We start from the raw sequence: 24,467 nt of genomic DNA, 5'->3' as shown, positions 1-24,467 counted from the left end.
CGCTGCAGGCATGTCGACGGCGTAACCTCGCACGGCGAAATTGTTTGCTGTGATTCACATGGTGTGACTCCTTCACCACACACCTCTTCTTCTATGCCCTCGATTCTGCTTACGATACCGTCAATCACCACTTTGCTGTGACTGATTGATTTACACGGATTGATTTACACGGACTGATTTATACGGATTGATTCACACGGATTGATTCACACGGATTGATTCACACGGATTGATTCACAGTCTGATTTACAGTCCCACCCAGCAACGACTGTGCGCCCACTGGCTTTCGTTGCAACGACCGACAACGCCAAGATGCCGATGCTTGCAGAGCCGTGGAAAAAGTACAAGGCCTTCAAGCCGCTGAACCTCCCCGACCGGACGTGGCCCAGCAAGACGATCGAGAGGCCGCCACGATGGCTGTCGACAGATCTGCGAGACGGCAACCAGAGTCTGGTGGACCCCATGGTGCGATCCAGTTGGTCTTCGGCAGAGCGCACGCTAACAACCACCACCAGGACGGCGAGCAGAAGTGGATGTACTTCCAGATGCTCACCAGACTCGGCTACAAGGAGATTGAAGTGTCGTTCCCCTCGGCGTCGCAAACCGACTTTGACTTCACACAGCGCCTCGTCCAGACGCCCGGCATCGTGCCCGACGATGTCTGGCTGCAGGTGCTGTCGCCGTGTCGCAAGGAGCTCATCCGCCGCACCGTCGACTCGCTCAAGGGCGCCAACAAGGCCATCCTGCACCTGTACCTCGCAACCAGCCCCTGCTTCCAGCAGATTGTCTTCAACATGAACGACGACGAGACGATTGCCCTCGCCGTCGAGTGCACAAAGTACGCGCGCTCCATCACAAAGGACGACCCGGCGCAGGCCGGCACCCACTGGCACTACGAGTTCTCGCCCGAGACCTTCTCCGACTCGAAGCCCGAGTTTGCGCTCGAGGTGTGCGAGGCCGTCAAGGCCGCCTGGGAGCCCACCGTCGAGGACCCCATCATCTTCAACCTGCCCGCCACCGTCGAGATGGCCACGCCCAACGTCTACGCCGACCAGATCGAGTTCTTCTGCCGGAACATCTCCGAGCGCGAGAAGATCTGCGTCTCCCTGCACCCCCACAACGACCGTGGCTGCGCCGTCGCGGCCGCAGAGCTCGCGCAGATGGCCGGCGCAGACCGCGTAGAGGGCACCCTGTTTGGCAACGGCGAGCGCACAGGCAACGTCGACCTCGTCACCCTCGGCCTCAACCTGTACACCCAGGGCGTGCACCCCAACATCGACTTCTCCGACCTCAAGTCCATCATCGACATGGTCGAGACCTGCAACAAGATCCCCATCCACCCGCGCGCTCCGTACGGCGGCCAGCTCGTCGTCTGCGCCTTCAGCGGCTCCCACCAAGACGCCATCAAGAAGGGCTTCCAGAAGCGCAAGCAGGAGGGCGCCACCGACGACTCCTACTGGCAGATCCCCTACCTGCCCCTCGACCCGCAAGACATCGGCCGCACCTACGAAGCCATCATCCGCGTCAACTCGCAGTCCGGCAAGGGCGGCGTGGCCTGGATCATCCAGCGCCAGCTGGAGCTCGACCTGCCCCGCGGCCTGCAAATCGCCTTCTCCAAGGTCGTGCAAAAGGAGACGGACAACCTCGGCCGCGAGCTGCTGCCCACGGAAATCACAAAGCTGTTCGAGGAAGCCTACCACCTCAAGCGCAACCCACGCTTCGGCCTCGTCGACTACGAAATCACCGCAGACCGCTCCAAGACGCCCGAGCCGCCGCAGCAGGGCAAGACAAACAAGACGAGCAACCTGCGCCGTATCTTCCACGGTGTTCTCGAAATCGACGGCCAAGAGCACAAGATCCAGGGAAGCGGAAACGGAGCCATTTCGTCTCTGGCAGACGCGCTGCGGGGCCTGGGCATCGACCTGGACGTCGTCGACTACAACGAGCACACCATCGGCTCCAACAAGGACGCCAAGGCCGCAACGTACATTGGGTGTATTGTCGCCGGCGGAAACCAGAAGGTGTGGGGCGTCGGCATCCACCACGACGTCGTGCAAGCGTCTCTCATCGCGCTGCTGAGCGCCGCATCATCGGTACGTTGACTATACGAACACTTCATCGAAACAGGGCTGACACATGCAGTTCCTCTCCTCCAGACCATCGACCCCGATCCCCTTCCGCCCCAAGCGCTCCAACACCCTCGACATACCCAGCATCGAAGGCAGCCCCCTGAGAAACGGGACGCACGCCGACCAGCAGAACGGCACGCAGGTCGAGAAGCTCGAGGCCATGGTCAGCGGCGCGCAGGCCGATGTGAAGAGTGCGGGTGTATAAAACAGCACCACTTGGCTCCTTTCTTTTTCCTTCTTCTCGCGAGCCGAGCTGGGTTGCCTGCTTCGATTGGATGTCATGGTATGCTACATTAGTCACGGGCAGGTTTAGCTGGGGAGGTGTTCAAAAGTACCACAGGTTATCAATAAATACATGCATTCACATCAGCAGAAGCATTCCACGTCCCCGTCCTGTTCCATATGCCGGTCCAAACAGCGCAGCTATCCAAACTGTCACCATCTGCCATTCTCCCAATAACCTGCAGCCTCGCTGCGTAAGGACTGTACACTGTACATGGCACCAACAGCATACACCGTGTGTTTACCAAGTAAAACACATCTGTGAGCTTTCCATCTAGCTACTCAATCCTTGTTGCCCTGTAGTCCTTCAGTCTAAGCACTTTTACTACTCTACTTCTTATAGGTAGACACACTATAGAGGACGTCTAGTCTTAGTAATATATATACTACACTTTTACACTAATAGTATATAGGCTCTTTATACTACTTTAAGATAGGATACTAGCTCTCTGTATACTAATATCTTACTGCCTTAAGCTAAATAGTATAGTATAGTGCGTGCTTATCCTTAGGCTTTAATCTTACAGTATTAGGTTTAGCTAGACAGTAAGAATCAGATAAGAGGTAGGTAGGTGGGTGGTGGGGGCGCTACGTGGGAATCAATAAGGATTGTGTTATAGCAGATGGGGTTATGGTGCATCTTCTTGCTCATGCTACTGTAGTGAGCAGCAGATGAGTAAATTCGGTAGGTTGAAGACCCCCTGGGAGGCCCGGGGCTGAGATGGTATCACGCAGAGCTGACGCGCACCCAGTCAATCAATCAGGCAAGGCTAGCAAGCCATCGATTCAGGCTCGTGCCTCGCCCCCGGGAATCTTCATCCCATGATACCCCCTGTACCCGCTCCTCTCAGGCGGACTCCACCCGTCCAACACCCCCCTCTCCCTTATCTCGAAAACTTCGACCCTGATCGGCCGACAGGTGCCCTTCATGCCCTCCTCGGCATCCCCCTCCTCGGCCTGGCTCCACCCCCAACGACTCAAATCGCCGCCGGGGCAGGTGCTGAGCGCGCACAGCAACTCCTGCTCGGCGAAGAAGGTCAGCGCGCTCTGTTCCGTCGCGGGACTCGCCTCCATGAAGTACCGCCCCTGCGCGTCCAGCCCCGTGACCTGGAACACATTCAGCACGTCGTGGACGTCGAACTCGGTGAGCCCGTGTGGCAGCACGGCGCGCACGAGGTTGCTGTGGCAGTGGAAGTCGTAGGCGGCGCCGGTGAGGGTGTGGGAGATGTAGGGATCGCAGCGTGTGCCGAGGAGGTCGTGACATCGGCCTCCCCACTTGGTGAGGCCGCCCCGTTGATCCCGCGATGCTTCGCGCCCGCCGTTCGCAGCTGAGCCGGGCGCGTCGCGGATCAGACACTCGTCGGAGATGATGCCGGCCAGGGGACGCATGAAGGGCAGGTTGCTCCAGAGCCGGTCGCCTTGCACCATGTGGCTCCCCTGCAGTTGCCGTGTTCGCGCGGCCCAGAACCGCTCGCGGGGATCGCGCGCGTTCCAGAGGTTGAGGTCGCCTACCTGCGGGCCTTTGGGGGTTGAGAGCCGGAAGAGAGAGCCGGCGGGGACGTGCCAGGCACGGCCGCTGCGTGGGGGGACGGTGAGGTCCTGGGTCTTCACGAGGTCGGTGGGCTTGAGGCTGCGCAGCTTTGCGTACAGGGCTGTTGGGGGGTGCAGGGGCGAGGTGGAAGAGGTGGGGAAGTAGGCGGGGGAGGGGGGAGTGTCGTCGGGGGCGTTTGTGGCCATGCTGGGTTGGTGTCTCGGGGGTGGGAGGGAGGGTTGGATTCGGGGGGTTTGCACATGTTTTGTTGTTGGCATGCTGGGCTGTTGGGTTGTCGAGTCGTAGATAGGCAGTCTGATAAGTGACTCTACAGTATGCGTGATCCTACTGGCGACACCGTCCCACCAAGCACGCAACAGCGGGACGACTCCGGTGTCGGCATCGTGCGCTCACGTGGGGTAGATGCTGGGCGTGGCTCTCTCTGCGAGGCTGGGGATCAACCACCGAGCTGCTGGCTTTGCACACGATGCGGATGCCAGAAACACGCAGACCTCCACGATCCAGCTCGTTGCTCTTAGACTTAGCTCATTACCCCTCTTGGCTAGCGCGGAAACGTGCCTCGGTAGGATGTCGTCGACGTCTACTAGCAGTTGTCGACGCTAGGTACTCGTACTACTGGTGGACAGCAGCCTCGGTGCTCGACGACGACGACGACGACAACGACAACGACGACAACGACGACGACAACGACAACGACGACAACGACGACGACGACGAATTCGCGCCATCCATCATCTTGAATTCCAGCACCTCCTCCCGCCAACCCCACCATGTCGACCGCCCAGGCCGACGTCCAGCTGACCGACTTCTCCAGCATCTTCCGCCTGGACGGCAAAGTCGCCGTCGTATCCGGCGGTTCGCGCGGGCTGGGGCTGCACGCCGCATCCGGGCTCCTCCAAGCCGGATGTTCAAAGGTGTTCATCACGAGCCGCAAAGCATCCGCGTGCGAGGAAGCGGCTGCAGCGCTCAACGCCCTCCCCAACAAGGCCGCCGGCGCTCAGGCCATCAGCATCCCCGCCGACAGCTCCAGGGTCGCCGAGATCGAGCGCCTGGTGGCTGAGGTGCGCAAGCACACCGACCACGTGGATGTGCTGTTTGCGAACGCGGGGGCGACGTGGGGGAGCGAGTTTGAGAAGGTCGACGAGCGGAACGGGTGGGATAAGGTGATGGACTTGAATGTCAAGGGCGTGTTTTTCACCATCCAGAAGTGCGTCGTCTCTCTGTTCTCTTGTACTTGTCTTATACTTTCTCTTTACTTTCTCTTGTACTTCTCTTGTACTTCTCTTGTACTTCTCTTGTACTTCTCTTGTACTTCTCTTGTACTTCTCTTGTACTTTCTCTTATACTTCTCTCATACTTTCTCTTGTACTTCTCTTATACTTTCTTGCGTACTTCTCTTATACTTTCTCTTATACTTCTCTTATACTTTCTCTTATACTTTCTCTTGTACTTCTCTTATACTTTCTCTTATACTTTCTTATACTTTCTTACGTACTTTCTTGCGTACTTTCTTGCCTAGTTTCATCACGATACTTGCAAGTGGCGTGAACTGACCATGGCAGATTCACTCCCCTCCTCACCGCCCGCTCGACCACCGACGCTCCCTCCCGCGTCATCGTCACCGGCTCCGTGGCAGGCATCGGCGTCGGCAGCATCGGCTCCGTGGGCGCGTACTCGTACGCCGCCTCCAAAGCCGCGGTGCTGCATCTCGCGCGCAACCTCGCCATCGAGCTAGGCCCGCGACACATTCTCGTCAACGGCATCGCGCCGGGCTTCTTCATGAGCAAAATGGCCGCGGGGCTCATCGATGCCCAGGGCGGGGCGGAGGCGCTGGGGAAACAGAGCCCGAATGGGAGGGTCGGGAGACCGGAGGATGTCGCTGCTGCCGTGGTGTATCTGAGCTCGCGGGCAGGTGGGCACGTCAACGGCGATACGATTGTGCTGGACGGGGGGAAGGTGTTGGGGAGCAATCGGTTGGAGAAGCTGTAGCTTGGTTTTCGTGCCACTTGCACCAAGGAAAAAAGCAATTCTACGCGTGTTCCCTGACCGCCTCTTTTCCTCTTCTCTGACACGATTGAGTCTTGTCTGTCTGTAGCGAACACCGCCCGTAGAGGAGTGGGCAAGGACACGAGTGCGAGTGAGTACAAACAAACCACCCTCTTAGCACTTGGCACGCCCATCCACACCTCCACGCCGCTCACACGAAGACGGAAACAAACGTCTTGCTGCGCGGGTCTACTCGCGCGGTCCGGTTAAGGTTGTCGGGGTTCCCTACATTGTCTCGTTGTGACATCGCACAGGCGCGTTGGCGAAGCTCGGTCGTGAGACTTGTGACTTGTCTGCCTCGCACACGGCGTCGACGGCAACGACGTCCAATCACTTCAAATAACGTCCAATGACTTTAAATGACTTGAAATAACTTCAAATAACGTCGAGCATATGTCAAACAACAACGTCAAGCAACGTCATATAACAACGACGTCAAAAAACGACATTAAGCAACGTCAAATAACATCATCAAACAACGTCATATAACAGCGTCAAGCACCGTCATTTAACAACGTCAAATAACAACAACATCAAATAACATCATCAAACAACGTCATATAACGTCATCAAACAACGTCATATAACAACGTCAAATAACAGTCAAATAACAACACTAGGCATCAGGCCAAGCATCAGGTCAGCCCGGCTCGTTCATGTCCTCCCGGCTCCCCTGGCCGGAATCTTCAAGTTGGGGTCGTGGCTTCCGTCTAGACTCTGGGTCTGGAAAAACGCTAGAAGAGCGGGCGAAGGTGGCCGTGTCGCCCTGGCTGGCGGGACACGAGCTCACACCGCCAGGCCGGAAGCTCTCGTGGACGGCGCCTCGACGGCTGGAAAGGCCGGCGCCGCTCTCGCCCGCCCCTCGTTCTGGCCAGCTGGCCACCGGGGTGGTGCGCTGATTCTGTCTTCATCTCCGCATGGCCGCCAGGAGCAGGGTGCTCACACCATCACGCCGGCTGGAGAGGGCTGTGCGCGATGGTGTGGGTGGCCGACAGCCGCAACGCATGGCGCTGATCTTCGGCGTTGGCAGCGAGCCTGACGAGCGAGGATCGGGGGGATCCTGGCCTGCCACCCACGGCGCCTTGTCGGAGGCAGATCACGAGAGCGTCTTCGTCGGAGGTCGCCAAGCGGGTGCTCGGCGACAGCGGAGTGGAAGAGCGTAAGAAGTTGCCCAAATCGCCAGACACCAGGGCTCCCTGGCCGAGTCGTCCAGCCCCTCCGTCTCATCGGCTGCAGCCCGAGAGCGGAAGCTGCCGACCCGCCATGGCCACGCAATCAGGTCGACGCGCAGATCCCCAGCGTTTGTAGCCATGGAATAGCATACCATGTCTCCGTGGACGCTCATGTCGTGCAGAGGACAGTCACAGCATCGAATCAATAGTGGACGGCAGGGTCGGATACTACCTTTGGTGCCCCCTGTTCGCGCAACCTAAGCGACGGCAGCACACGATAGGCAGCTATCTGGTGACGAGCCCTGCAAGCCCTGCAAGCCCTGCAAGCCCTGCAAGCCCTGCAAGCCCTGCAAGCGGCAGACGGCAGGCAACAAGCGGCAAGTGCACGCCAACAGTGCGACTGCCTATGTGTGTACGCGTGCGTGTCAGGCCACTCATGCTGATCCGTCGTATCGGCGCGCACGGGCACAGCAAGAGAGCGGCCGTGGTGCTGATCACGCACTGCGTTTCGTCTGTCGCCTGCAAGGAACACGGACGCATCATGAAAGCCTCTTGCAGGGACCGGAGCAAGGCTGGAAAAGGCAAAAGTCCCGCGCGACCATGGAGTTTCTGTAGGAGCCCAGGGTCTAGACAAGGCCGCCGCCGGTTGGAGATGCGGTCGCTGCACGTCGGCCACGGCGGCGGCATCATCGCCTCACAATACGGCTGGAATGGGTCCGCAGCCAGAGCAGAAATCTCTGCCAGCACGCAGACTCGGTGACTCCAGAGAGCGTTGCGATACGTCTTGTCGAGCTCCGGTGGGTCTCCCGAGGCGCACGCGGACACGCGCTGCAACGTGGGGAAAGCACGTTTTCCAGAGGTGCCACACAGGATGGTGGCGCAGAGGAGAGCCAGGCTTGCGTTGCTCTGTTGCTCTGCGGGACGCTGGCTGGCTGGAGAGGTCCCGTCGCGACTTTACCTGTACTCGCGTGCCTTGTTGGAGACGAGGACCTGTCGCGGGTTTCTGCATCGCCAACGCCAGCGCCAGCGCCAGTACCAGCACCAGCACCAGCACCAGCACCAGTACCAGCACCAGCACCAGTACCCATACCAGCACCCGTACCAGCACCCGTACCAGCACCCATACCAGCACCCGTACCAGCACCCATACCAGCACCCGTACCAGCACCCATACCAGCACCCGTACCAGCACCCGTAATTACCAGCAGATCTGACTTCTCTCTCAGCAATTTCAATCGGCAGTGGGTCACAACGTGCCGAGCAGACGGTGATCAGCGTGTTCTGGTAGCACAGCACGGTGATTCCATTCGCCGGCCACATGCACTTCCGGTAACGATCCACCATGACGGAGCGGCCTGCCCTTGCTCACAAACGAGAACCTACCGCCTTGCGCCTCGCCCACCAGCGTCTCACCCAAGGTCAATCCGCCCGACTAGACCTCGGGCTGCACGCTTCGAGCCGTCTTCTCTCGCTCTGGCCACGAGCATTAGTGAAGAGAAAGACCGATACTTGCAGCCAAGCGCCTGCGCCCGCGCCTGCGCCCGCGCCAGCTGGTCACCACCTCTTCCTGACAGGACGTGGTAGGAGGCGTGCAGGGTTGCCGCTCGCCTAGTGCCTCTGTTGGTACCGTGAGCCTACCGCTTTCGGCCTCGTGGAAGCTGTCACGACGTCGTCAGAGCCGAGAAACGTTCCCTCCAACGTCCTCAGCTAGCAGCTCCTCGGATCTACTTCCGGCACCTCTACCACGGTTTGGCACCACGTTTGGCACCACGTTTGGCACCGCCCATGCGGCTCTCTAGTTGTCGGTAGCAGTAGTCTCGCTTTCGCTTTCCACCCATTTGACCGTTGGCCTCGGCGTTGGCGTGAGCGTTGGTGTTGGCGTTGGTGTTAGCGTTGGCGTTGGCGTTGGCGCTGGCTCTCCTCGATCCCACGTGTGACGAGGCTTGTTGTTGGTACCGCTACACCCAGGCTCCGTGTGCATGACAGTTCGAGAACTAGCCGTCTGACGGCGGCGAGCACTCGTGGCAGACATGGGGCGCTACCTACCCGCCAGGATTCATCCGTCTGCGGGAGTACCGGGTGCCTTCTATGCATGAGCATTACCTGCTTCATCTCGCTACTGTGAGCTCCGCGATAGATCTAAACTTGAAAATTTTCCACCCCCAGCACGCTCTCCCCTCGAGCAGAAGCGTTGGGTCTTGACTGCACTGAGCCTCCAGCGCAGATGCACACGTGCGGTGCGGTGCGGTGCGGTGCGGTGCGGTGCGGTGCGGTACAGGCACGCTCGCCCGTCCCAGTCCTAGTCCCTCGCGTTAACCGAGTGCGGTTTCGACGTTGATAGGTACAGTGGCAACGGGGCCCCGTGCTTGTATGGTCTTACAAACCGTGCTAGTCGGTTTCCCCCCCCCTCTACAGCTCGGAGCTGGGTTCACGGCGCAACGTCACCTTCCAGAAGATCGCTCCACACGAGGCCCCTGCCCTCGACTGTCACTGACTTCCTAGCGGCTCATCACCGGAAGCTGTCCGACTTGTAGGCTTGTAGCATCCACTCGGGCCCCTGCCATCAAACTGGTCAGCACCCATTCCAGCCAGCCAGCCAGCCAGCCGCGGAAAAACAGCTGCCTCACGCCTCGCGCTCCTCCTCGCAGTGACCTGGCTTGCTCCTCTCCACTCCCTCTGCCCGGCCTCTGGTTGGCCCATAGCCCGAGCCTGGCTCATGCGACACGGAGCACCCGACAACTGCCTTTCCAGCCTGGAGACGCGACTCCTCCCAGTTTCCCCACTGGGAACACTGCAGTACCGAAACCTCCATTCCAGCTAGCAGCCCACGCCAGTCAGCCCAGCCATTCCTCACTTCGGTTCCGTCACACGCCCTCGCCTCAGGTCTGGCCACGACCATGGTCTGATCAACTAGCCTTCTATTGGTTGTCTCCTTTACATCGCCCACCCGTCTCGTCCATCCTGTTGGGTAGGGTTCCCGACTGGCATCGTGTTCGGCTGCTACCGAGAGGCTCTCTGATCCCCCACAGCAGCATTCTCTCGCCGGAACGCCCCGGCCCCTGTAGCTGGCCCTTCTCGCTCTTCTCCTCGGACGCCCGCGAGCAGACAGTCTGTCTACGCCATGCGCACTTCGCCACCTGGATCCTCGGGAGCCTCTCCGCCAGCCATGATACCACCCGCAAACCCCTTCGCACACGTACCACCAGCTATTCGTACAACGACCCTGACTGCCCCGCCTCCCTCACAAGTCGAAGCTCGATCGCCTGGCTACGCATCCAACTCGTACTCTCACTCCACTGCGTCCAGCATCGCGTCTGGCAGCCTGCCCGAGATGCAGAGCCACGATGCCCCGGGGTTTGGCATCTCGTCTGCTCACATCACCTCGGCCAACCTGAACGCTCAGAAGCGGGCGTACAGGCAACGGAGGAAAGATCCCTCTTGTGATGCTTGTCGAGAGCGCAAAGTCAAGGTAAGTTGGAACGCGACATGTACGGCAAGAGGGGGCAGCTTCAGCTCCAGCGGTACGATGGCGGAATGGTCTCAAGTTGCTATGGCTGTCGAGCTCTCTGGAGGGGTTGCCATGTGCAAGATCGGTGTAGTCAATAGGACTGCAAACGGAAGGCGCGACCTCAGCCTACGAGGCGCCATCACAAGAGCTGCTTTGAACGAGAGGTTGATCGGATGCTGACTAGCACCCAGTGCGACGCCACAGAAACCTCAGCATGCTCCGAGTGCTCAAGTAGGAACCACAAATGTCAATTCACCAAAGAAACAAACAGACGCATGTCATCCATCAAGTAGGCACGCTGACCCGATCATAACGGCGCATTCTAACCATCTCCACAGACAAGTGCAAGACCTTCAAAACCAAGTGGCCGAGCTAACGCAGGCCAACACCCATTTGCGGACAAGAGCGGCCGGCAAGGAAGACTCGCGGTTGGAACGCACAGAAGCCAAGCGTCGGTTGTCCGATGAACAGATCGGGCCGCCAGCTGTTCGACATCGAGTCGCTGCACCTGCTATGCGCGACTTCGACCACGTGCGGAGGAACATCCACGCTCATTCACGAGGCATCTTCGAAACCCCCCACGTTCGAACCAGCGCTCCCCTTGAGCAAGGGTCGGACTTGCCCGAAGTGCCATCACGAGCGGACTTTGCGCATCTCTCGAGGTCGTATCTCAACCACATACACGTGTGGTATCCAGCTCTGCACTGGCCGACGTTTCAACGGGAAGCCGACGAGATGTACACAGCGCGCAGCTTTCACGGAGTGCCTCGAGCCTGGGTTGGACTGTTCTTTGCAGTGCTGGCCTGTGGAAGCTTGCAGAGCTCGGCGACTTCAGGAAGCCCTTCGGTTGCCTTGGATAGGGGGGCGCCGTTCTTCGACATTGCAACACAAGCACTGACACCTTGGCCGCAACATCTCACCATCGCACATGCTCAAGCAGCATTGCTGCTCAGCATCTTCGCCGCAGAGAGCAACATGAGGCAGGCGGGGTCCATGTGGCTGGCTAGTGCTGTCCGGGCTGCTCAGGAACTGTGCATCAACACCGAACTGGACTCGTGGCCAGTTGTTGAAGGCGAGATGCGTCGTAGGCTCTGGTGGGCACTCTACTCGCGAGACAGGTAGGATGGTCGAAACGCGACGAGACACAGCAGCTGATATGTCCTAGACTCACCTCGTTCGAAACGAACAAGCCGATGCTCATCAACGACAACGACTGCGACATCTCTCTCCCTTCCCCTGCCGAAGACCGCTACGTCCAGCCCCAGGGCTTCTTCCGAACCCACGCAAACACGGCACCCTTCACTGGCTCTCTGGCCGTGGTTCAGATGACGCAGATGTACGCGCCCTTGTACCAGGCGCTGAAGTCCAGCACGCTGTCGCCGCAGACGCTTCAGAGCTTCGAACTGCAGTTTCGGTCCAGAGCACAGCAGTTGCCCGAAGCCTATCAGATTGGCTCTACTGCTGCTCTAGAGACGGCAGCGCTGCCGCCACTGTTTGCCCTTCTTTCTGCTCAATACCACCTGTACCGACGCAACATGTCGCCTGTTTGTCACGTCGGCGAGCGAAGGGACGCTCTCCGAATGTGCGCAAGCGCCGCTCAAGACACGGCAAAGTACATCTCAAGAGCGCTGCACAACCCGCCCAAGGCAGAGATGGACAAGAGCTGGCCTGCGCGCGTGGCGCCCGTGGCAAGCCAAATGACATGCATGCACCTCTGGCGGTGCATACTCATTCTGTGCCTCCGAGGCGACTACGATGCAGCGCTCATGTGCTCGCACATGCTAAGCGTGACGGGGAGCATGCGGCGAATTGGCGTTGGTTGCGGCAAGAATATCGTCTTTGTGCTGGACAGACTGCTGGATCGTGTACGCAGCGGGCACGGTTCGCCCCCGCAGCTCGAGTATGATGAGGAGATGTTGGCCTACATCAGCGGAGATGTACAAGCCAGTCTGGAGCATGGCTGGGCCTGGACGGGCTCAGACGTGGTCTCTCTGAAGTCTCCCCCGGCTACTTCCTACGGCGGCTCGCGAGCTTCGGGTCAGGATCAAGCCATGCGCGACCGACCGACGTCTGCCTCCCCCGTGAATGAGTGGGAGGGCTGGCGCAGGGTGGACCAGCTGATCAGAAAGTTGATGGATGAGCATCGCCCATGCACCGCGCAAGCACCAGCCTACTACCCGCCGCCACACAACCCCGTCAAACGCGTCCAGCTGGGTCCCATCGACCAGTCGCCGCCGAAGCCAACGCCCCTGCCGAGCCCCGCGCCGTCGAACGCAAGCCGCATCAGCATTGCGAACATAATATGAGCCATGGACATGATGCGAGCCATGGACATGATACGAGCAATCGACATGTACGAGCAATCGACAAATACGAGCAATCGACAAATACGAGCAATCGACATACGAGCAATCGACATATACGAGCAACCAACACCATACAAGCAATCAACATCATACAAGCATGGGTGCTAGGGGTGACAAAGACACACACTCACACACACATACGCACATGAGCTACGGTCCTTTGTGTTGCAAACATGAATCGGCTCTTGGCGGTTCCTTGCTCTACGATCATGTCTCTCCTACGTATCCGGTTTCTGCATTGTCGCATTTGCACAGAGGGGGAGGCTGGGAAGTGAATTCGGCAGAAGGCATACGCATATACGCAGCGCAGCGCAGCATAGTCGGCATCTTTCGTTTGCAGCACTTGGCGTTGGCTTGGCTTTGGCCTATTTGTTCAGCGCGCGCCGTTAGTAGAGGTAGTAGTAATATATGGAGAAAGAGCAGCGTGGCTGCTGAGTTGCACGACAGCTTCACAGACCGTTTGTACTTGAGGCAAGCAGTCGATCCGCTGCAGAGTGAGTCCTGGCGCTGTGCACGATGGACCATTCCAAGGGGCGCTTCGGCGTTCCTGGCCCATGCACGCAGCCTAGCGCCGGGTTTTGTCACTTGTGTTTGTTTTCGCCGCGGCGTGGGCGGTGTAGGAAACAAGCTTTTGGGCAATGCTTAGCGGTGCCCCGCTATGACGATCTTCGAATGAGCCGCGCGGGGCCGGCACCGTGTCGCCAGCCGTGCGTGCATGCAATGCCTCGCTGGAGACGCTGTGAAGGGGTGCAGCGGGGAATCAGAGGCAGAGCTCAGGAGCTGATGGACGGCCACCGTGACACAAAGTGCGTAGTGGACGGAGCTGCCGCGGGCTGGGAGCTCGTACGAGGTGTGTGACGTGTGTGTGCTGAGGTGCGGCGTGGTGGGGTAGCTGCGTCTGCAGCTGCACCTCCAGATGCACCCTAGACGTGGACGTAATCCGCTCTGCCCCGGCGTGATAAGGTGACGAGGCCCGCGCTGGTCGGGCCAAGTAGTAAATACCTCACCTTGCTTCTACACCCGTCTGCCCTCCTCCCCCCCTCCTCTCCTCCTCCTCCCACCCCCAATTGACCATCACCATGGTGCACGTCAACCGCGTCTCCACCGACAAGGAGATCGAGGCCATCAAGGCGCAGTACGAGAAGATCGACACCATCCCCATCACCGAGGAAGAGGTGCACGATGACTTTGCCGCCTCCGTCTACGGCAGCAAGTACGCCGGCGAGGACCTGCCCCGCCACGAGATGCCCGACCATGAGATGCCCCCGCAGATCGCCTACCGCATGATCAAGGACGACCTGACGCTCGACGGCACCCCCACCCTCAATCTGGCCTCGTTCGTCACCACGTACATGGAGAAGGAGGCCGAGGACCTGATGGTGTAGGCTGTTGTTTCCTGTTTCGACTGCGCGCCTGCTGATGCACGTTTAGTGACGCCTTCTCCAAGAACTTCATCGACTACGAGGAGTACCCCGTCAGCGCCGATATCCAGAACCGTGCGTATCAGACGCGCCAATTCAAACCCCAAACGGCTAAGACGATGCAGGATGCGTCTCCATGATCGCCAGGCTGTTCAATGCGCCCTCCCACGATGAGGCCAACACAATCGGCACATCGACCATTGGCTCTTCCGAGGCCATCATGGTGCGTGTCCAACGACAATGTCGCAGTTGTCAACAAGCACGTCAAGCAAGTCAAGTCTGCCTGTTTGAGTGACAACTGAACTCTGAAAGGCGCAGCACTTGTCTGAATCGGCTTGTTGGCAGCTGTGCAACTTTCCAAAGACATCGCACGACGGGGCTAACACGTCTAGCTCGCCGTCCTGGCCATGAAGAAGCTCTGGCAGAAGAAGCGCAAGGCCGAGGGCAAGTCGACCGAGAACCCCAACATCGTCATGAACTCTGCCGTACAGGTGTGCTGGGAGGTGGGTGTCTTTTGGTGAATCGGCAACCCCACACTGACAACCGCAGAAAGCATGCAGGTACTTTGACGTCGAGGAGAAGTACGTCTATTGCACAAAGGACCGCTACGTAATCGACCCCAAGGAGGCCGTAGACCTCGTCGACGAGAACACCATCGGCATCTGCACCATCCTCGGCACCACCTACACCGGCGAGTACGAAGACACAAAGGCCATCAACGACCTCCTCATCGAGCGCAACATCGACTGCGACATCCACGTCGATGCCGCCTCTGGTGGCTTTGTCGCGCCCTTTGTCAACCCCGACCTGCTGTGGGACTTCCGCCTCGAAAAGGTCGTGTCCATCAACGTGTCCGGCCACAAGTACGGTCTCGTGTACCCCGGTGTCGGCTGGGTCGTGTGGCGCGATCCCAAGTACCTCCCCAAAGAGCTCATCTTCAACATCAACTACCTCGGCGCGGACCAGGCGTCCTTTACGCTCAATTTCTCGCGTGGCGCCTCGCAGATCATCGGACAGTACTACCAGATGATCCGCCTTGGCAAGCGCGGCTACAGGAGGATTATGCTGAACCTGACGCGCATCTCTGACTACCTGGCCGCGAACCTGGAGAGTCTCGGCTTCATCATCCTCAGCCAGAAGAAGGGCGAGGGCCTGCCGCTCGTCGCCTGCCGAATTGACGAGGATCTGGGCAAGCACTACGACGAGTTTGCCATGTACGTATTGATGTGGTGTCCAGCAGAGCATGCGCTAACATACAGACAGCGCCCACCAGCTCCGCGAGCGCGGCTGGGTCGTGCCCGCCTACACCATGGCGCCGCACTCGGACAAGATGAAGCTGATGCGCATCGTCGTGCGCGAAGACTTCACCAAGTCGCGATGCGACGCACTGATTGCCGACTTCAAGCTGGCTCTGCAGACGCTCGACTCGCTCGACGAGAAGAAGATCAAGGAGAACAAAGAGTGAGTCATCCCGTCTCTTCCCTGTCAACATCCTAACTCTTTCGTCCCAGACACCAGTTCACCATGCGCCGCCGCACCACGATGCACCACGCGCAGAACAAGAAGAGCGCGCAGGAGATTTTTGGCGACGAAGAGCACAGCCTTCAGGGTAAGCACGAAAAGACGCACGCTGTGTGCTAGGTGTGGACTGCTCAGATGTAGGCAGTCTGGCGATAGCTGTAGGCAGTTCAAATATGTGGGCTGTAAAGTCTAGGTACTAGTTAAAAAACCAATATTAAGACAAATAGTTTAACATACCCCACAGGCGAGCCGCTCACCAAGCGAGGGGCTCTTTTTTGCTAAGAATCTACATTTCTCCTAATAACTCTACAAAAACAGCAGCTACCAGTTGTGACGAGCTCGTAGAACTAGTCTTATTTAATTGATTGTATTTAATTAGTATTTGTCTAAATGCTGATGATCTGCGTTGTATATAGTTATACAAAGTAGATTTATACATTACATATTTACTATCCCTTTGTACAAATACACTCCTTAAATTACTAGAGTAGCTTAAATGCTCTCGTCTTATCTAGTCTTAGACTCACACAGAACGTTAACCTTTTTAATCAATTAATTAACGTACTCCACGGGTGAGCGGATCAAACGGGTGAGCGGATCAAACGGGTGAGCGGATCAAACGGGTGAGCGGATCAAACGGGTGAGCGGATCACTCTGCCAAGACCACACCAAATCTCTACCCTATTATAGCTCGCATTAGCCTACTTTAGCCTTATATACAGTAGTGCAGTACATAATATTATTTAGAAACATCTTCTACAGCCTTCTTATATATATGTAAGTTATGTCTAACATTATAGCACTTTGTACAGCGTCTTTAGGTTACTTCCCCTCCTTTAGCGCGCACTTGCTTCTTTGCCTTCTTACTATTACCACGCGCCCTAAACTTAGTTAGAGTAGTTAATTAAAGGCCTTCCTTAGCTGTTAGGACTCTCTTCTGCTGTAATTGCTTTCTTTTATACAATTTACGTTGCATGGCAGCCTTATTTGCTGCTTGAAGCCTAGTAATCTCCCTTTAAGCTAACACCAGCTTATGCGCTACTATAGCTGCGCCTTTAGCAAGCTTTTTAAAGGCCTTAACTATTAAAGTTAGTAAGCTGCTTGCATGCCTTTAAATCCTCTCTTAAACCAGCGTTAATTGCGACCCTAATTGCAGGGTAGTGCTTGGGGTTTAGGACTGCCAGGGCTCATCTTCTATAGTAGGTAGCGGTAAGGTACGTAGGCGGACATCAATACCCATTATAACCCGTTCTAGGTTAAGGGGGACTATTCTAGCGCCTTAGAAGCCTCCTTAGATATTGCTAGAAGTAAATGTCTCCTTATAGGCGTCTATAAAGTATAGTAGAAACTTAGTTTTAGTAATATAAGTAATGTAGTTGTGTATAAGATTCTTAGCTTAGCGCCTATATACCTTCTTTAGAGGGGTAAAATAACCTACATCTAGTGGTTGTAAGAGGTGAGATAAGTGTAGAGGCATACACAGTGTAACAATTTTTACTTCCTTACAGTATTGTTAGAAGTTAAGGGAGTTGTGGCTCTTGTGGCTGTTAATAAGGAGCAGCTAGTGCACTTCTTAGGTGCGCGTCTTTGTATAGGCATTAAAGTGCTTTAACCAGTCTAGACCAAGCTTGTTAGTAGTCCATCTGTTCTTAGAGACTCCAATAACCTAGTTATAGGGCAGATTGTCCTCTTTGTACCAGGCAGAGAGGTGGTTGCAGCCTTTAAAGATAATAAAGGGTAGAATAGCCTACCCTGTGCCATTAATGCCCTGTATGACCGTTGTCTACTCTTAATTACCCTGCTGCACTGCCTTTAGCTGTCCTTGATGCTCTAAGCCTGTAATAACTGCTCCTGTTAATATCTGGCCTATTATAAAGCCTGTCTTATTAAAGTTGTATGTGTTATTGTCCTAGATGCTATACTTGGCTTTAACATTTGCTACAAGCCCAAACCAGCCCCTAATAATCTCTAGATCCTTACAGAGGGCTCTCTTGTAGTCGTACTTGCGATTAAACCTTACTTTAAGGTTAGGGCAGCGCTTAATAAACGTGTTAGGCCAGTTTATGCCAACATGGCCTATATTATGCTTAGCACGCAAAGAATTAGCTATATTAGCTACAGCAGCCAGCTAAGGGGCAAATCCTTATATATCTAGCTTAAGGATGTACTTAGCAATTACGTCCTCCTTAGTCTGGTCTATAATCTGTTGAACTGGCGTATAATTAGCTTGTGCAGGTCGTCCTGTGTATTAAGCGTGTAGTGTGCTGTAAGGCGTGTTATATATAGCTGCAGCGCGTTATAGGGTAAGTATTACGTCTTATTTAATTGCCTAGAGCGCAAGCTGTATTGCAGCTTCTCTTAAGGGCGTAGATTGATGTTGTTGTTGAGGCATTGCGTGGTAAGGTGGAGGTTTGGTGTGGTCTTGGCAGAGTGATCCGCTCACCCGTTTGATCCGCTCACCTGTGGAGTACGTTAATCTATACATTACATAATCTCACTAAATAAGTATCTAAGGTGTAACGCACCGGTCCTCCTAAAGCCTCCTGTTCAATCCCTATCCAACTCATCTCTGACTTAGTGCCGTTACATCTGTTTTCACCCTACACCTAGGCCAGCACTCTAGTTCTCCCTAACACTTATAAGGTATAAAAGGCACAAGGTTAACAGGCCTAGATAGTTAGTTTTTAAATATCCTTTTATACAAGAACTATAGGAGTACATTAATTTTCTATATAAACTATTCTTATGCTCCTATACACCTTATATGTTATAGACTAGCCTTAGGGTAGGATGTAATAAGGGTTAATATAGTATTTTATCTCTTAAGGAGGTAACATGTTACATGTTCTTCTAATATGTCTGTAGGGCACGTAACTATCCTGTCTTACTTAAGGCTTAGACCTTGTCTAAGCCCATAACATACCTTCTTTCCTAATCCCTCCTAGGCTATATATACTTTTATTAGGTCCTTTCTATTTTTAGTATAGCCTAGAGGATGCTAGTAGTAGGTAAACCTTAGGGCTAGTTATAGTTACGTAAGGGTCTAGCTCTTAGTAGGTTAGCTACTTGTCTAGTCTGTAGTTTACCTAAGGTAGTCCCTACATACACCTAGGTTGTTTTTATTTACCTAGTGTACCTGCCTAAGTTAGACACTATACTACTCTATACTTCTACCTAACCTACCTATAATAAACCTACCTAATTTTTTATACACACTTTTACCCTACTTACTATATCTATTATTACCTCTAGTTATAGCTATTAGGCTACTAGTTAAGGAGCTAGTAGTCTCTCTAGAGGGGGTAGTTATAGTCTGCTATAGTCCCTCCCCTCTACCTATAACATACCTCTAGTATTTTCTATCTATAGTTTCTAATCTAGTTATAGGGCCTAACTATATATATAGAAAGCTTACTACTATTATATAGGTAACTATAAAGTTAAGGGTAACTTAGATAATAAGGACCTAGTCCCTATCTCTGCTAGCGCTATCCTGTACTACCTCTACTGCCTCTTTACTATTCTTACTAGCTAGTCTTATAAGTGCCTATGTCTGTTATAGGTCTACTTACCTACTAATTTCTTCTATAGCTAACTACGTTCTAGGTGCTAGTAAGACCTAATGTACCTGTGCTAAGTATAAGCGCGTTTATATTTATAATAATAACCTCTTTACTATAAACACTAAGCCCTACTACACCTAGCGTAAATTTAAGTAGTACATCTAAGTATATATTCCTGTTCTAGCCCTATATTCCTAACTAATAGTAGCTAAGGTGTTAGTGCACGCTAGTTACGCCTATATTAAGACGTCTAGCACCTAGAGTATAGGCAGTAATAAGGCTAACTAGAGGTGTTAGCCTATCTTCTACTGTAAGTTACCCCTTTATTACTGCTATAGGTCTTCCTTTCTAACATAACATCTTACTAGGTGCCTACTATAAGCACTAGCAGGTGTATAAGGCTGTGCTTAACCTAGTCCTAGCTAACCCTATGCTAGTAAAGCAGTTAACATCCTTACGTGCTGCCTGTTCCTCTGCTAAGCCTAGTACCTAGGTTACTCTGCCTGCTATGCTGTTATCTAGGCATTATAGTAGTAACTAGCTAGACGCCTACCTCTAATAGTCTATAGCTACTATAGGGTTAGCCTTCTAGTTCTAGACTAAGCGTATAAACTGTATAGAGGCAGTCTAGGCCTATACTACTATAAGAATTTCTGTCTATATTAGGTATTTTAGCTAACCTAATCTAAAGGACACTATTAACTAAGTTAAGCACCTGCTTACTATGCCCTGCTGCTGTTTAGAGTACGCCCGATTATCCTGCTTATCCTACTACTACTGCTCTAACTCCTCTAATAAGCGCTGCTTGTCTGTCTACTAGCTCTACTTACTACCCTACTGTTACTGCTCTCCCTCCCCTGTAGAGTTGCCTACAACCCTGCGCTAGCGCTGCTCTCCCTCCCTTACAAGGTCCCTGTAAGGCAGACTTCACAAGCATAAAAGTAGCCATCTGGTGAACTAATAGATTTAAAAGAGGAGTAAATAAAATAGCAGACAGTAAGCTATAAGAGGGCGGAGAGAGAGACTAGCTTATAGTAGTAAGGCCTATACTCTCTATAACTAAAAGTAAAGGCAAGTAAAGGAAGGTTCTACTAGTGTTCCAGTATAAGTATCGAAGCATCTCGTTAGTAGGCACATTAGGAAGGATACTTATTATTATTATTGTTAAGGGTTAAGGAGACAGGTGACACAGTAGTTAAATTCTATAAGTAAGTGTTTTTAGTTGTTGTTGTAGGTGTCCCTCCTTAACAGTTCCTGTTAAGGTCTCTTATACCCCTCTGCTGGCTAGATTACGTACACTAGCTAAGTATTCTAGTTCTTACTAAGGAAGTTACTATATGTACTAGCATAAACCTCCCCCCCCCTAAAAGCTTAGCCCTATTAAGTAAATAAACTAAGTTAAAACTAAACTCTAAACTAATTACTAACCCCCTTTATTACTCTGCTTATTCCTTTCCCTTACTACCTCCCTGTTTCTGCAATGTTATTAAGGCCCTAGTTTCCTAAGTAGGTTGTTAACTAGAGTCTCCTAATAGCTTAGGGGTAGGAGAGTCTAGTATGTGTCTTAATAAACCCTAGTCTAAGGCACTGCCTAATTTATATGTTATCTAGGTAGTAGCCTCTATTACTTTAACAGTTAGACTGTTAAATAACTTATTAAGAGTACCCTTCTGTGTATGCTGTCTGTTTTATAACTCCTATCCTTTCTTATATTCTAGTACTACTCCTTTGTTAGTAAAGAAGGATTAATTAGGAATACCTAACTCTTTATTAGCCCTAAAGTAATACTTCTTAGACATCTTTACCTACTACTAATGCCTCTTTACTATAGCAACGTTGTTATTCCTACTCTTCTAAAGAAACTTTATAAGCTCCTTGTTATTAAGACTAAAAATACAGAGTATCTCTTGCTAGACTAGGTAAGAGTTATACTAAGCCTAGCAATAGATAGCTTTAGAAATCTAGGAAGAGAAAGTTAGCGCTATATCTGCTAGGAAAGCATAGGGAGCACTACTATACTTGTTTAAATAACCTAATAGTAATAAGAGTTCTAGCGTAAGCATCTAATAAGAACTAGCAATATCCTTATATAATTCTATCTCTAGAATCTCTATAGTTTCTCTATCCTCTATAACTAGCATATACTAAGGGAGTATAGTTCTGCACCTTATTATAGATAGTCTAGTAGACCTATGTAGCAGTGCTAGGTAGGAGATCCTAATATCCCTATACTTGCAAGGATACTTCTTCTACTTAGCACCTACTATGTGTTGTACTAACTTAGGGTAGTTAACTGTATCTACCTACCCCTTAATATAACTATTACGTTGTTTAATTCTATTCTCTTTCCTCTAAGCTAAGTATTCTAGAACTAAATTATAGAAGCCTTCTAGAGTAATAGTATAGTTATCTGTATCTTTATTATTAAAGGATACTAAGCCCTATATTATGTCTATTTCTCTACCTAACTCTATAGCGTTGTAGAGGTTGTAATCTATATACTTAAAGAACGTCTAATCTCTAGGCTTAGTGTATTTAGTGTAGTATAGGTAGAAGATTAAGTTAGTTTATTAACAGAGTACTATATAGTAAAGCTAGTACTGCAGATTACCTCTTACTAGCTGTTAGATAACAGAGTAGTACATAATCCTACACTACCCTAGGTTACTTTTACTGTACTTTATACAAGTATAATAGTTATACATATTAAAGTATTTATCTACTATTTTCTAGAGTTCTAGATTATTTTAAAATATAGAGGCAAACACAGAGACTATAATAGTGCCTTTCTAGTTTAGACTGTCTACCTTAGCTTAAAAATATTAAGATAGGTGCTTAGAGATAAAGTTGTTCTAGTTAAGGTTAAGTACTGTAGGAACTAGGTAGAATTAATAGGACTGTAGACTATCTATTGTGTTTAGTGCACAGAGCTACTCTTAAAACAGGATCCTAGTTTTTAGGTTGCTCCTCTACTTTCCCTAGCTAGTCTTATTCTTATGTATTAGCATAAGCAGGTTAGATATTATAGTAGTATTAAGAGTACAGACTAGTAAGCTAAGTTTACTAGCAGTATACTAGGAATAAGGAAAGTAAACTTATAACAGGTTAACTGTATAGTAGGTAATTGTTCTTCTACTAACACCTTTCCTCTTTTAAGTTTCTCCTCTCTTACAGCACTCTTAGACCTATGCATCTAGGAGCTTTACACGCTCTAGATCCTTAAGGAGCTTCTAGCTAATCTTTGTACAGAGGAGAATAAATGCAGATTAGCTATTAGTGCATTTGCACTTAGTACTATCCTAGATATTATTTATTATATCTTTACTAATCTCTACGTCTTCCTATATAGACTAAACGTCTAATATTAAAAGGTAATTAACTTTAGGGCTTATAACGTCTTAAAATAATCTAAATTTTAATAGCCTAATTAATAATTGTTCCCTAGTTTAATAGTCCTCTAGCACTAAAGTAACAGAGCTAAATTACGTTTACCTAAACTGTTAGTGCTTATAAACTGCATCTATTATACAGCGCTGCTTTCCTGTTTTATTAATACCTAACTTAAAGGCTATCTAGTTAAGGTTGTTAGGTATTGCAGACGACAGGTTTCTTTAGTGTTCTTGTTTAATGCTTTCAATAACATCCTTAGGGAATTTATTGCCTGTTAGGAATAGCTTTATATTAGTCTATAGCCTTATTAGAGTAAGATATAATCCTTCTAGGGAAACACTTAATTAGCCTGCGGTCCTTATACTTATTGCTAGCTTAGTAAGTAACTATAACCTAGATAGTAATGCTAAAGAGGCTAGTGTCTAAACTCTGTTAAGAATGTACTCTAGCGCTGCTTATATTAGTGTAAGGAAGTTCTTAGAGCTAAACGTTATAGCATTTAATGCTGCCTACTCCTAAGTAATCCTTTCTTTTAGCAAGTAGGGTGTTCTAACACCTTTTAGGTTACAGATTAGTGCTAGTAGTTAGGTCTTCTACAGTATAAGTGCTTACATCTACTATTAGTATGTTTTTAAAGTTAGGTCACTAGTTAGGCACACGTTCTACTCTGTTACTTTTAGCTTTAGTACGCCTTTACCTAGTGCTTTTACCTTTACTATAAGTAGGTAGGTCTTATTATTTAGGTACGTAACGAAGTTTATTATGTCCTACTAGAGTATGTTAAGGGCTTAGTAGACTGTATTCTAGTTACTTAAGTTACAGAACTTATCCCTCCTCTTTTGTAGCATAGATAGGCGTTAGTAAATTACTAAGTTAACAAACTTAGTAAGGTTATTAGTGTCTACTTAGCAGATATAGTATATAATTAAGTTAAGTATTACATGCTCTATAGCAGACTGTAGGCAGTATAGTATTACTACGTTTACTAGAATATTTTTGCTGTTCTTATTTTTGCAGATGTACTTTATAGCTTGTGCTATTTCTGTTATCTTCCTTTAGTTATAGTCTGTTGCTAATTAGATTGCTAGGTATTAACTATTAAAGTTGCTTATGCCTCTGTATTGTGTAACTAGGTTTAGGGTTTACTAGACAATGTCTAATATTAAGTGTATTATAGCTACAAATTTATTAAACTTAGTAACTGCTATACTTATCTAGAAGTTAAGCCTTTCCCTTTGCGCCTATAGCTCTCCTTAAGTAATCTCTATTATAAACTAGCTAACTGTAGATCCTTCTATGTATAGCATTAGGATATTAGCAACCTTAGTAATGTCCTTACTCTTAATAGCCTTTAAGACTAATAACTACTACACTACCCCCTCTCCTAGTTCTAGCTCTTTCTGTGTAATTACCCTTTGCTGTAACATTATAAACTTTATATATAGTTAAGTAGATATAAAGAAGTTATAAGCTAATATTATAAGGGGGAGAGTTAGAAGTAACAGGGTGGCTCTGCT

The 24,467-nt window shown here is 51.4% G+C and overlaps 6 protein-coding genes across 6 annotated transcripts, besides 23 other annotated features; 5 read left to right on the top strand and 1 right to left on the bottom strand.

Annotated features, from left to right (window-relative positions):
* Positions 1 to 312: 312 nt before the first annotated feature.
* On the top strand, positions 313 to 2,334 carry EKO05_0006759 (2-isopropylmalate synthase; the record flags this gene model as incomplete). The annotated part of the gene is made up of 3 exons (XM_059636874.1): positions 313 to 465; positions 516 to 2,093; positions 2,143 to 2,334. 3 exons carry the CDS (start codon positions 313 to 315, stop codon positions 2,332 to 2,334), a joined length of 1,923 nt encoding a protein of 640 aa, XP_059492857.1.
* An 863-nt stretch (positions 2,335 to 3,197) lies between these two features.
* On the bottom strand, positions 3,198 to 4,148 carry EKO05_0006758 (uncharacterized protein; the record flags this gene model as incomplete). The annotated part of the gene is made up of 1 exon (XM_038946209.2): positions 3,198 to 4,148. One exon carries the CDS (start codon positions 4,146 to 4,148, stop codon positions 3,198 to 3,200), a length of 951 nt encoding a protein of 316 aa, XP_038797295.2.
* Positions 4,149 to 4,602: 454 nt separating this feature from the next.
* Positions 4,603 to 4,680: a tandem repeat.
* A 53-nt stretch (positions 4,681 to 4,733) lies between these two features.
* On the top strand, positions 4,734 to 5,952 carry EKO05_0006757 (uncharacterized protein; the record flags this gene model as incomplete). The annotated part of the gene is made up of 2 exons (XM_038940649.1): positions 4,734 to 5,170; positions 5,526 to 5,952. 2 exons carry the CDS (start codon positions 4,734 to 4,736, stop codon positions 5,950 to 5,952), a joined length of 864 nt encoding a protein of 287 aa, XP_038797294.1.
* Positions 5,953 to 7,479: 1,527 nt separating this feature from the next.
* Positions 7,480 to 7,536: a tandem repeat.
* A 516-nt stretch (positions 7,537 to 8,052) lies between these two features.
* EKO05_0006756 (uncharacterized protein) lies at positions 8,053 to 8,379 on the top strand (the record flags this gene model as incomplete). The annotated part of the gene is made up of 1 exon (XM_059636873.1): positions 8,053 to 8,379. The coding sequence occupies one exon, from the start codon at positions 8,053 to 8,055 to the stop codon at positions 8,377 to 8,379; it is 327 nt and encodes a 108-aa protein (XP_059492856.1).
* A 321-nt stretch (positions 8,380 to 8,700) lies between these two features.
* Positions 8,701 to 8,732: a tandem repeat.
* Positions 8,733 to 9,024: 292 nt separating this feature from the next.
* Positions 9,025 to 9,097: a tandem repeat.
* Positions 9,098 to 9,413: 316 nt separating this feature from the next.
* Positions 9,414 to 9,455: a tandem repeat.
* Positions 9,456 to 9,765: 310 nt separating this feature from the next.
* Positions 9,766 to 9,787: a tandem repeat.
* Positions 9,788 to 10,302: 515 nt separating this feature from the next.
* EKO05_0006755 (uncharacterized protein) lies at positions 10,303 to 12,995 on the top strand (the record flags this gene model as incomplete). The annotated part of the gene is made up of 4 exons (XM_059636872.1): positions 10,303 to 10,650; positions 10,881 to 10,978; positions 11,028 to 11,807; positions 11,855 to 12,995. 4 exons carry the CDS (start codon positions 10,303 to 10,305, stop codon positions 12,993 to 12,995), a joined length of 2,367 nt encoding a protein of 788 aa, XP_059492855.1.
* A 173-nt stretch (positions 12,996 to 13,168) lies between these two features.
* Positions 13,169 to 13,201: a tandem repeat.
* Positions 13,202 to 14,083: 882 nt separating this feature from the next.
* Positions 14,084 to 14,113: a tandem repeat.
* A 21-nt stretch (positions 14,114 to 14,134) lies between these two features.
* Positions 14,135 to 16,117, top strand: EKO05_0006754 (Glutamate decarboxylase; the record flags this gene model as incomplete). The annotated part of the gene is made up of 7 exons (XM_038940842.1): positions 14,135 to 14,436; positions 14,487 to 14,551; positions 14,602 to 14,699; positions 14,869 to 14,979; positions 15,026 to 15,690; positions 15,740 to 15,937; positions 15,988 to 16,117. 7 exons carry the CDS (start codon positions 14,135 to 14,137, stop codon positions 16,115 to 16,117), a joined length of 1,569 nt encoding a protein of 522 aa, XP_038797291.1.
* A 109-nt stretch (positions 16,118 to 16,226) lies between these two features.
* Positions 16,227 to 16,296: a mobile genetic element.
* Positions 16,297 to 16,439: 143 nt separating this feature from the next.
* Positions 16,440 to 16,557: a mobile genetic element.
* Positions 16,548 to 16,598: a dispersed repeat.
* An 18-nt stretch (positions 16,599 to 16,616) lies between these two features.
* Positions 16,617 to 18,472: a mobile genetic element.
* Positions 17,397 to 17,509: a mobile genetic element.
* Positions 17,403 to 17,506: a mobile genetic element.
* Positions 17,910 to 18,067: a mobile genetic element.
* A 279-nt stretch (positions 18,473 to 18,751) lies between the features above and the next one.
* Positions 18,752 to 20,474: a dispersed repeat.
* Positions 20,475 to 20,655: a dispersed repeat.
* Positions 20,651 to 20,655: a direct repeat.
* Positions 20,656 to 20,908: a long terminal repeat.
* Positions 20,656 to 24,467: part of a mobile genetic element that runs on past the window's edge.
* Positions 20,657 to 24,467: part of a mobile genetic element that runs on past the window's edge.
* Positions 20,943 to 20,980: a tandem repeat.
* Positions 22,002 to 22,035: a tandem repeat.

This window comes from Ascochyta rabiei, chromosome 11, assembly GCF_004011695.2.
Source record: "Ascochyta rabiei chromosome 11, complete sequence".
In the NCBI taxonomy this organism is placed as follows: domain Eukaryota; kingdom Fungi; phylum Ascomycota; class Dothideomycetes; order Pleosporales; family Didymellaceae; genus Ascochyta; species Ascochyta rabiei.
Note: the sequence above shows the minus strand (reverse complement) of the source record. Positions and strands in the feature narration are given on the sequence as shown.